At 33.6% G+C, this 11,751-nt stretch overlaps 2 protein-coding genes across 5 annotated transcripts; both read left to right on the top strand.

The window, feature by feature from the left end:
* The first annotated feature begins 1,462 nt into the window (after positions 1-1,462).
* LOC133672668 (rRNA (cytosine-C(5))-methyltransferase NOP2C) lies at positions 1,463-5,409 on the top strand. Of its 4 annotated transcripts, none has more exons than XR_009834884.1 (10): positions 1,463-1,650; positions 1,748-1,892; positions 2,061-2,151; positions 2,756-2,953; positions 3,080-3,318; positions 3,406-3,537; positions 3,800-3,867; positions 3,968-4,029; positions 4,645-5,195; positions 5,282-5,409. XR_009834884.1 is itself a non-coding variant. In XM_062093150.1 (10 exons), the coding sequence occupies exons 1-9, from the start codon at positions 1,535-1,537 to the stop codon at positions 4,776-4,778; spliced, it is 1,185 nt and encodes a 394-aa protein (XP_061949134.1). In that variant the 5' UTR covers positions 1,463-1,534; the 3' UTR covers positions 4,779-4,814; positions 4,968-5,409. The 4 variants fall into 4 exon arrangements, 3 of the variants coding, with proteins under 3 accessions (XP_061949134.1, XP_061949133.1, XP_061949135.1); XM_062093150.1 differs by having other exon boundaries at positions 4,645-4,814; positions 4,968-5,409; XM_062093149.1 differs by having other exon boundaries at positions 4,645-5,409.
* Positions 5,410-6,894: 1,485 nt separating this feature from the next.
* LOC133673252 (oligopeptide transporter 7-like) lies at positions 6,895-11,459 on the top strand. Its single transcript, XM_062093992.1, has 6 exons — positions 6,895-7,415; positions 7,507-8,101; positions 8,793-9,362; positions 9,704-9,959; positions 10,209-10,391; positions 10,569-11,459. The coding sequence occupies exons 1-6, from the start codon at positions 7,382-7,384 to the stop codon at positions 11,193-11,195; spliced, it is 2,265 nt and encodes a 754-aa protein (XP_061949976.1). The 5' UTR covers positions 6,895-7,381; the 3' UTR covers positions 11,196-11,459.
* Positions 11,460-11,751: the final 292 nt, after the last annotated feature.

Genomic DNA, 11,751 nt, shown 5'->3' with positions numbered 1-11,751 from the left:
ATTTTAATTTTAAATATTTTTTTTATTTTTAGGTTTAAATTTAAATTTTTAATAACTCTCCTAATCCACCAATTAAACTCTATTTTAGTCCCTTTTTTGTCCTTTTAATTTCACTCACTAATATTTTTTTTAAATAATTTTTGTAGAAAATATGTTAGAAAAAAGGGTAAAAATGAGTTATGAAACTTCTAATAAAAAAAAAACAATTTTTTCAAAACCAAAAAGAGAAGCACGAACAAGAAAAGAGAGTTTTGATTAAAAAATATATTTTTTGTTCTTAATTAAAATCATTAAAAGTTTTTATAAATACCTTTTAATTTCCTTTAGTTTTTACTCAAATAACTTGTTGCTAATAAAAAAAAAAATACATGTTTTTATTAAAGAAACATGAATACTAAAAGGGAATTATGGCTAAAAATATTTTTTCTCAAAAATTAAATCAAATAAAAATAAAAATTGAAAAAGGGGATGGGCAAAGTGTTTAACATGATCGAGCCTACAATCATGGCACATCTAGAGAATAATTACTAACAAAACCAAAAGATTTGAGAGGAAATTACATGCTTGCATTGTTCACATTAACTTTAATTTTTTTCATCAACTTTTAATATTTGATTAATTTTAAATTGATTTTTATAATTTGTTTTGACTTATTTTCTATTTATTTATTATAGTCTCAAACAAATTTCTCAATATTTAGTTAATGCTTAATTTAAAAAAAATCTATTTTTATTATTATATATTAAATCTATTTAAAAAAAAAAACAAAGTTATTAAACTCATTGAAATCTGTGATCTAAGTTATAAGTTTGGTTAGTTAAGCCATGAATTTTTGGTTGATATAATATGTCACCGTCTTAATATATATATAAAAAGATATTATCTTGAATTTTTTTAAAAATCAAACCGGATAATTTTTGGATCGATCAAGTTGACTAGGTCATTTCAAAACAAAAAATAGTTTTTAAAACTAGTTATTAAATTCAGAAAAGTTCATGACCCGAGTTGTAAATTTGTTAAGTTAAGATGCAAAACCTGAGTCAATCTAATATGTCACTATCTTAATATTAAAAAAAATAGCATCTTGAATTTTTTTTAAAGACAAACTATATTTTTACTTGTTTTTTGTATTATTTTTGGATCCGTCAAATCAATTATATTATATTAAAACAACTCTCATAATATTTAATTTAAAATTTAAACTAAATAAAGAATGAAATAATTTGTTTTAAAATTAACCGAAATTCTTTACTACCTGTTATTTTTACTCTCAATAAAATTTGTTCTGATATGCAGCGTAACGCCACCCAGTAAATTAGTTTGTTTTCCAAAAGAGAAGAAACATTTCCTGAATAGCGATTTCTTTTCTCGACGACGTGTCATTCACTTGAAAACCTGTCATTTCTTATATCCAAACGACTTCATTTTACCTTGTCGTTTAAATTTAAGAGAGCACATTATAAAAACCACAAAGTCACAAACCATCCTCAACACTGATGAACCGCAGCAACGCAAGCAAAAGCTTCTCTCGTCAATGGAAGAAGAAACATCAAAGCTACCGTTACCAGACGCTTTCCTTGACTTTCTACAAACAAATGGGATTGACCCATTAATTTATACAGCCACTGAATCCACCCCACGTTATATAAGGTAACTTTTCTACATTAAAGACTCAAGCTTTACTTCAGTTTTAACATCTTTTGTTTCAAAGATAGTTTCTTTTCTTTCTTTCCTTTTGTTTTTGAAGGTTAAAGCCTGGAAGTGAAGCTTATTTGGAAGAGATAGAAGCTGAAATTAAGTGTAGGCTTCAGAAAGTGAATTGGCTACCTGGGTTTTATTCACTTCCTCCTCATATTCAAATTGCTAACTCTAAGCCATATAAAGAAGGCAAGGTAATGTTCTAAAGATTTAGGTTTTTGGTCACTTCTTTTTTCTGAAGTATTGGCTTTGTTGGCTGTGTTTTTGGGCTGCTTTTTATAGTCTTGATTGCGGGTTTCTTGTGTTTGTTTTGGCGATGGTTGATTTTTTTTTCCTTTTTTTGGTTTTGGGGGTGATTTTAGATATACGGGATTGATGCTGCTTCTGGGGCTGCTGTTTTGGCTATGGATATTTCAGTGGGAGATCATGTTCTAGACCTATGTTGTGCTCCTGGTGAGTAATGTTTGGTTACTTTTCTGGTGTATTAATATGGGTGCAAAAGGTAGTACACTGATCCAAACTGTAGCTGGAAGTGAATATCCTGCTTTGCATAAATTTGAAAAACTTGATCTGATATAGAATCTTGCACAAGTGCTAAATGGGGTTTTCTTTGTTTTTATGGGCATGCTTGGTTTTTCTACAAGAAAAAATTAAATAATAATACTTGGTTTGATTTGGGATTGTCCTGCTTGAGTGAAGATATCATGGTGCTTTAAGCTAGAAGCATAAAGTAGGTTTAGAATGGATATTGAGAGGAGTCAATGAGCATGAGATCACTAAATCTTAAAGGGCATAATTGCTTAGACTGTTTGGGAGGCATCTAAAGAGTATTACTGGACTAGTTTTTAGTTGAAAATAATTTTGTAAAATGTGCATCTCCTTGAGAAGGGAGAGTATCATATTCAAGAAACAGAGGCAAACTTCTTTTAGTTTTGAATCTGCCAGTAGTTTAAAAAAAACGAATTTGGATTATACTCCAGTTCTTTATTTATCTCCAAAATTTTAATAATATTATGGTTTCATAACTTGTTTAATCATATATTCTTCTTATGTTCAGGTGCTAAGCTTTGCATGATATCAGACCTTCTTGGTGATTCGGGTTCTGTAACTGGTGTTGATGTTGCTAGGCACCGGCTAGCTGCTTGTAGAACAATGCTACAAAAATATGTATTAGGTGATGCATGCCGACTTTTTGTTGCTGATGGAACAACATTTTCCCTCATGCCCGTGAGGGATCATTTGGATTCTATATCATGTAAGCAATTTGGGAAGTTGTTGAGACATGTAATTTGATCTTCCAATATGATCCTGCTTAGGCTTTGAACCCTGTTTAATTTTATAGCTTTTTTGATATGTTACCATTCTGTCTAGTATTTAACAGGTGAATTTGCATTGGAAGAAAAGAAAGACACTTTTAGGGAGTGGACTTCTAGGAGATCGTGGAAAGAAAGGAAAAGAGCAGCCAGAGCAAGGGAAAATGCTGCTTCAAGATTGGTTTCAGAAACTGATCATCCTGAACTTATTTTTTATGGGAAGGCTTCTGGGGTGGTTGGGCTTAGCAAAGATGAATTATATCGAACTGTGAGTAGCAGTGAAGTTTCAAGCTCTGGCTATGACAAGGTCAATTTGTTTTGCCCAAAATCTTTTTTAGAGTTGTTAGATCTCAGTGAATCTTTGAATCTAATGATTGGTTGAAATTTCATTCAGGTCCTTGTTGATGCAGAATGTACCCATGATGGATCAATTAGACATATCCAAAAATTTGAGCATTGGGGATGGGAAACTCTAAATGGGCGTGTACTGAATGCAGAGAGATCTGATAACTTGACCACTCTTCAGGTGATTGACCTTTTGTTCCATTACTTATGGTAATGCACACTGCTTTGCTGAATGTTTAAGCAGCATCCTTGCTTTGCTGAATGTTTAATGGAACATCCAATTAAGTTTCCCATGTATCAGGGCTGAAGCTAGAACATTTTAAGTTTTTCACATGTTAAGACTGAAGCCTGCGCTTTATAATTTTTATGCAAAAACAATTCAAGAACTTTTAGACAATTCATTCTTTTCTTGAATGTTAATAAATAGGCACTTCCTTTTGCAGTTAAAACTTCTAATAAATGGTTTTAGGCTATTAAGAGTTGGGGGTTCACTGGTCTACAGCACTTGCAGGTATGTTTTCTAGAAAAATCCCCACGGCTTGCAAGAACATATGCATAAAGACACTCAAAGTCAGTTTTCATTTTATCTAAATCAGCTACTTGATTTTCAGTTTGACAGTTTCCCAGAATGAAAATGTGGTCGAGTGGTTTCTCAAAGAAAACTCTTCTGCTGGTAAGGTTACTATGGTCCTCCGTGTAGTGAAGATCATGAGTTGTTTATTTTATTAATTTATTGATTTTGTTGTATTTTTTTTGGAAATTCTATTAAGACCATGCTGTGGTTCCATGATTTCATGAAGCACATTGGATTTATGTAGAGCCTTAGTATTTTGACAATCAATGTACCCCAAATGCCTTCCAAATTACCACCACTTTTCCTGGATATTCAAGTCACATATCCCTGAATCTTCTTTTTGAGTTGTGTGATTGCCCTGAATGCTCAATAAGAAAATTATTTTAGGGGAACCCTGAAGAAAAATGAGATGGGATTTCGTAACTCTCTCCAATAGTGCTTGTAAGTTTTAAGTCTTAGTTGCTCGATGCTGCAACTGTGTATGACTGTAAAATCCAATTTCACTGATGCTCTTTAGTTTTGCTGGGCCATTCATAAACAAATATGGTTGTTTAATCTTTGTGAGAATTTTTTTTTAATTACCATCTAAAGCCATATTTTTTATTTATTTATTATGGCAAGCCTTATCTTCTCAACTTTTTAAGTGCAGTAGACAGGGATCGCGAAGTTGATATTTTATGTTTGCAGTATAGTGATAGTTCCATTATCTCACAGCATTGCAGGAGATAGATGCTGCCAAAGACTGGCCATGCAAGAGTGGACAGATACCCAAGACCTTGCGCTTTGATCCAGTGACATCAAAAACTAGTGGACTTTTTGTAGCGAAGTTCACAAAACTGGCTGTTTAGTCAAGAACATGACCTGAAAATGCCAATAAATTCAAGGTTAGTAGTTTCATGGTCAATGAATATGCTGTTTCTAGTTATACTGAGTTCTCTCGGTAAATCATTGCCTTTAGCGGCACAAGGAAGAACTTTCAATTTGTTGTGATGCAGAATTTAGTTTGATGTCATCTTTGGGAAAATACTGGTTTTCAGGCAAAATTCAATTACGAAACAAATTGCGTAGTGAAGTATGCTATCAAAGGCCAAAAGTGGCAACATATTATTTATTTGGTGGCGGTTCATGCTGCTTAGTTACTTCTCCATCAAGCAGGCATGAGGAACCCCACAAGGCTGAACATTCTTTGTCAAACGAGTGGACCTTCTCCAGATTTAAATTAGATTGCACTGCTGAGACAAACAAAGAGTTGAACATTGTATAAGGTATTGTGTTTTATAAATGAATTTAAAGACCAATGCCGATTTCATCCCCTTCAATCACTGTCTTTGTTGTTTCCTCCGATTAGCAGGATTTTCACAAGAACTGCCTCCTGTAATGCCCATCCACCGGATTTGTATAATTTTCCGTTTGCCTATTCTTTTCAAGTTCAAGAAAACAATGTCACTTAATTTTTTTTGAAAAAAGAAGTTTGGACAACATCGTCTTATGGATTTTTTTCATATCAGGTTTCGTAAGAATGTTATTTTACTTCTCGAATATGTATGAACAATGAGTTTCTATTTTACCTATGATATTTCCCCTAAATAAAAACATCATTAATAGGTCTTTGGAACTCTTGGAATTGAATTCCAAAGTTTAAATTAATTTATGTGTTTGGAATTCAATTATAAAAAATAGACAAAAGAAAATTAGAGGGGAAACCCTAAAATGTTTTTTTTTTTTATAAAAAAAATTCTGATTTAGGAGCAAAATAATCAAGATTACTAATTTAATTTAATTTCCAGAATATTCTAAACATAATTAAATTTAATTTTTTAGTTAAGTATTTTAATAATAATAAAAAAAGAATGGTATCTATTGAATTGGAATTGAATTGAAAAATATATCTAGTCTTGAAATCAATGGACAGTTCCCACACACAAGTGCCATCTATATTGGATAATTTTCTACTTTTCTTCTGAATTTTTTCCCTTGAACATAAATATCATTAAGGCTGTGTTTTTTGAAAAATAATTTTTGAAAAACTATTTTTTTATGTTTGTTTATCATTAAAAAAGTTGGTCAACGAAAAATATTTTTTAGATAAAGAAAAATTTGGCATGGTTTCCAAAAAAGTTTTTTCTTTTTATTTGGACGGAAAACACTTTTTTGAAGTTTTGAAAAATTTAAAAATATCATATTATTTGTTGATTATATCAAATTTGATCCTCAAATTTTTTATTGCTATATATATTTTGTTTGGAATATTTGTTTTTCAATTTTATCCCTTAGAATTTAATTTTTATATTAATTTTGGTCCTCATTTTTATAATTATTATTTGTTTTTTCCTTATTATTTTTTAATTGAAATTTTTTATTTATCAAATTTGATTCTTATTCTTTTGATTGTTACTTATTTTATTTGAAATAATTTATAAAATGTTAATTATTATTATTTTAATTTCTTCATCTTTCAATTTTTTTTTATTTTTTAGATTTGATCTCTATTATTTTGATTATTATTTATTTTATTTGAGATAATTTATAAAATTATATTTTTTTTCAATTTCAATTTCATTCTTATTCAACTTTTTAATTTGTAAGATTTGTTTTTTATTATTTTAATAAACTTGAAAAAAATAAAACATTAATAAATTATTTTCTAACTTATTTTTCATGACATAACCAAATACTAGAAAGTGTTTTCCAATTTATTTTTCATTATATTATCAAAAATCAAAAAATATTTTATTTTTCAGAAATTTATTTTTTAAAAAAAATTTTATTTTTCGGCAAACAAAGAAATGTATGCAGTCCTGAAATCAACCCAGATACGTGGTCACTGACCTCCAGGCATCGGCGCATGGGACATCCCAAGTTTAGGTGTACAATTTGTCGTCACATACTTTATTTCAACTAGTCAACAAAATAAAATATCATCGCTGATGCAATTGAAAGATGCTTTAAAAATAAAAAAATTGGAATCCATTGTCATTTAAAAATAGAAAATAGAAAGTTGGAATCCATTATCATCATCTTCAAGCTCTTCATAGAATTTAAGGGATATTTTACTGGCTTTTCAAGTTTGAAAATGTAGCCCATGTAATTCGTGAGAAGAAACTATAGAGAGTTCAACACGAAATCTAACCTTGCAGCAGAGAAGGTTGGAAGCTTGTGTTGACTTTTCAAGTCTATAAACTAAAACTAAGGGCTTTTGTCCACAGATTTGCGAGTGCTTAGTATTAATCAATGCTGATCTCTTGGTTTAGCCGTGGTGATTTCGATCTTTTTATTCAGTATTTAAGTTTAATTCTTACCATAGATGGGGTTAGTGTCATCTCTTCTCAGACATAGATGCTGTGGACTCCCTTGAATAATGAGTCTAGTCCTTCATGTAAGATCCAGATTTCTTGTAATTTATTCATAGCTGTTGGATATTAAGAGCAGAAAACTAATAAGAGTGGAGGAGATGACTGATACCGAAGAAATCACAACTCCTCTAAGTAAGACTCTCACTCTCTCTTCTTCTTCCTTTTCCCTCATATATTCCCTCTTTTTCTCTCTAACTTTCCCTCTCTCCAAACACCCCAACAGTTCATCAACACAACAAGCAGCCCTCTTCCAGTGTTGCCAATTCCTCCTCCACTTCAGCGGACTCCAAGGAGAACTCTCCAATCGAGCAAGTTGCACTTACTGTACCAACAACAGATGATCCTACTCTCCCTGCTGTCACCTTTCGCACATGGACACTTGGCTCTCTCGCCTGCATCCTCCTCTCCTTCCTCAACCAGTTCTTCTGGTACCGCCGCGAACCACTCTCCATCACCTCCATCTGTGCACAGATCGCAGTGGTCCCTCTTGGCCACCTCATGGCTTCCACCATAACCAATAAGACATTCTTCATAGGAAAAAAATGGGAGTTCACGTTAAACCCCGGACCGTTTAATGTGAAGGAGCATGTGTTGATCACCATATTTGCTAATTCGGGTGCTGGAAATGTTTATGCCATTCACATTGTTAGTGCTGTCAAGTTATTTTACAAGAAGGAGTTGACGTTTTTTGTGGCGTTGCTAGTAGTTTTAACGACGCAGATGCTGGGGTTCGGATGGGCTGGTTTGTTTAGAAGGTACTTGGTAGAGCCTGCTTCTATGTGGTGGCCGCAGAATCTTGTTCAAGTTTCCCTCTTCAGGTATGCATTTTGATTGGGTTTGATAAATGTTAGCATTAAAGTAGTTCTGTTTCATTTTGACAGTGTGTGCATGTTTAAGAATATAAAAAATATGAGACAATTTGTGGTAAGAAAATGGTTACACGCACTTTCCCCTTAGTCTATAGTCTATATCACAAGTCTGCTGGCCATAAGGATTTAGAATTTGCTAGTAGTTTTAGTCTATAGTCTATATCATTTATTTTTTTGATGAATTAAAAATATAAAAGCTGTACAAGTAATGCAAAAAAAGAAGGAAAGAACAAATCTGTACAAGAGACAATGCAACTACAACTATGATCTGAATCCTACTGCAACTAGAAAGAAAACTTGGAAACTGCAGTGATCAATCCCCTATTGCGTTGCTGATGATATTCACATGCTGCTGCATTTCTATAACTGACTGCAAAATTCTAGTCTTTAACAGTCTGCAATGAACTAACATTTTAATTGATTCCACATTCTAGTAAAGTAAGCCTATCATCTGATTTCTCTCCATTTAATGTAACTGAACCAAGCTAATTACGTAATACCTGAAATGAAACTTCGCTTCTACAAGCTCAGCGTGTGAATTTCTTCTAGACTTTATTGCCTTGGTTTGCTACCAAAATAGCAGCTATTTAAGTTCTACTGCTTAAATATACTGTTTGTATCTACTAACATGAAATTGCAGGGCATTGCATGAGAAAGAGGAAAGGCATAAAGATGGATTAACAAGGAATCAGTTCTTCATCATTGCCTTCATTTGCAGCTTCGCCTATTATGCCTTTCCGGGCTATCTTTTCCCCAAGTTAACCTCTATATCATGGCTTTGTTGGATATTCCCTTCTTCCATCCTAGCTCATCAGCTAGGATCAGGACTCCATGGTCTTGGGATTGGTGCCTTTGGATTTGATTGGGCCACCATATCCTCTTACCTTGGGAGTCCCCTAGCCAGTCCATGGTTTGCAACTGCCAATATTGCTGCTGGTTTTGTGCTTCTTATGTATGTTATTGCTCCAATTGCATATTGGCTCAATATTTACGAGGCCAAGAACTTTCCCATATTCTCAGATGGCCTGTTCACCTCCACTGGCCAGAGTTACAATATCTCAGCTATCATAGACCCAAAATTCCATATTGACTTGGATGCATATGACCGTCAAGGCCCTCTCTACCTCAGCACTATCTTCGCTATGATTTATGGTCTCAATTTTGCCTGCCTGACAGCCACCGTAGTTCATGTTTTCCTCTTCCATGGCAGGTAAGTCATGTATATTCATGTCAAATTGTTGCAATCAGAAGCTTGGATACCTTCTGTTTATTTTGATATGCATATATTTGTTAAGCTAAGTTGTAGTTGCCAAGTTCATGGTTATACTCGAGCAAATTGTGAACCCCTTTTTGTTATGTTAAACCGCATATAAACTCTATTATTTTCTTTGCATTCCAACTATCCTCTAGTATCAAACCATAACTACAATCAAGATTGGGCAATTAGAGGCAGGTTTTGTTCTGCAACTGATATCTTGCGTTGCATATTGATATCTATATCATGTTCTTTTAAGTTGAACTCACATTTTTTTTTTTTTTTTGAGGATGCAGAGATATATGGCAACTAAGCAAGTCTGCTTTCAGATACAAGAAAATGGATGTGCATACAAAGCTAATGAGGAAATATAATCAAGTCCCTGAATGGTGGTTCTTGTGCATCCTTTTCCTAAACATAGCAGCAACCATATTTATATGTGAGTACTACAATGAGCAACTCCAATTACCATGGTGGGGTGTCTTGCTAGCCTGTGGTATTGCCGTATTTTTCACCCTTCCTGTTGGAGTGATCACTGCTACAACAAATAAGGTACACTTGTACGTTATTTTTCTGATCAACTCTTTCTTCTGTAATTATGTGAAATATGTTGTAGACGTGGGGATGCCTCTACATTCTGCCATGTTTCCGCTGTCATCATTTTCAGCTTAAAATTTCTTAGATGACAAATCCTTTAAGAGCTTCCAATAAGTATAGGCAAGTTTAATTCCAATGGCGGAATGCTTTCAGCATTTGTTTGAGCTTCTTGTTTTCTAACATGATGTTTTCTTTTGCAAGCAGACACCAGGCCTAAATGTGATAACAGAATATGTCATTGGCTACTTGTACCCAGGATTTCCTGTTGCTAACATATGCTTTAAAGTGTACGGATACATTAGCATGAAACAAGGTATCACCTTCTTGGAAGATTTCAAGCTTGGTCATTACATGAAGATTCCTCCGAGAGCCATGTTCATGGCACAGGTTAGCTCCACTTATGTTCCTCTTCCCCATATAACATTAGCAAAAGGAAATTGCTCATCTTCATGGTTTTTTTTTATTCATTGAGTTTCTTGCATACATTTATGATTTTCAAATTCGTTAATTATACCCATCTATGGTCCTTGCTGCTTTTTATGAGATGATATTTGTTTTATCCAGGTGGTTGGTACTATAATATCTGCGTTGGTACATCTAGGAACTGCATGGTGGCTGATGGAAACCATCCCAAATATATGTGATCGTGAATTGCTTTCACCAGGAAGCCCATGGACTTGCCCAAGCGACCATTTGTTCTATGATGCATCTGTGATCTGGGGTCTTATTGGTCCTCGCAGAGTTTTTGGAGATCTTGGCCATTATTCAGCCACCAACTGGTTTTTCTTAGGCGGGGCAATAGCTCCTATCCTAGTCTGGCTGGCACACAAGGCCTTCCCTAACAAGGATTGGATTGGACTTATCTCCATACCAGTACTCTTAAGTGCTACACTCAACATGCTGCCAGCTACCGCCGTGAACTACACTACGTGGGTTGTAGTCGGATTCGCTTCAGGCTTTATTGCTTATAGGTACTATCGCGACTGGTGGAGCCGCCATAATTATGTGCTGTCAGGGGCGTTGGATGCTGGATTGGCCTTCATGGCTGTATTCCTTTACTTGTGCTTGGGAATGTGGCATGTTAGCCTCGAGTGGTGGGGAAGCGAGTCGGAAGGATGCCCGTTAGCTTCTTGCCCAACAGCACCGGGGGTTTTTGTTAGAGGTTGCCCAATTCTTGAAGGAGAAGTTTAAAAGAAAGAAGCGTGAAGAAGTAGTGGTCTGCATGCTTTCATCCACAGCAAACTTGCAGAATAATTTTTTTTTTAAAAAAAAAAACTAAAAGGCATCAAGGTTTTTCACTAGCAAATGCTTTTCGGAATTCAAACTCTGAAAAACAAAAAAAAACTAGATTTAATTGTATTTGTGTATTATTTGAACACGATAATATTTGTTTTGTAGAAAAAGATATGATTTCAAGAAAAGTCATTAAAAATAAGAAACAAGAATTACATTTAATTACTCTTAAATTTAACTATAAATAGAAAATGTTGAAGGTTGTTCAAAAAATTTTTAGGGGGTGTGGGACCTCAATAATTCACTTTTTTTTTTTTTTTGTTGTAGTTATTGATCTTTCTTCTGCTTTGATTAAGTCCTTTTATGGTCAATTGCTTATAATTTGTTAACGAAGAATAAGGTGAAAAAATTGGAAATCAAAGTGAAAAAAAGAAGATACCGGTTTCAAATTGGAGCACAAAGATTTCTTTAGTCCTTCTACTTTTCTAATTATCACTTTTCAAACCCTTAGTTT

Source organism: Populus nigra, chromosome 14, assembly GCF_951802175.1.
Source record: "Populus nigra chromosome 14, ddPopNigr1.1, whole genome shotgun sequence".
Classification (NCBI taxonomy): Eukaryota; Viridiplantae; Streptophyta; class Magnoliopsida; order Malpighiales; family Salicaceae; genus Populus; species Populus nigra.
This window is presented reverse-complemented; position numbering and strand designations above follow the sequence as displayed.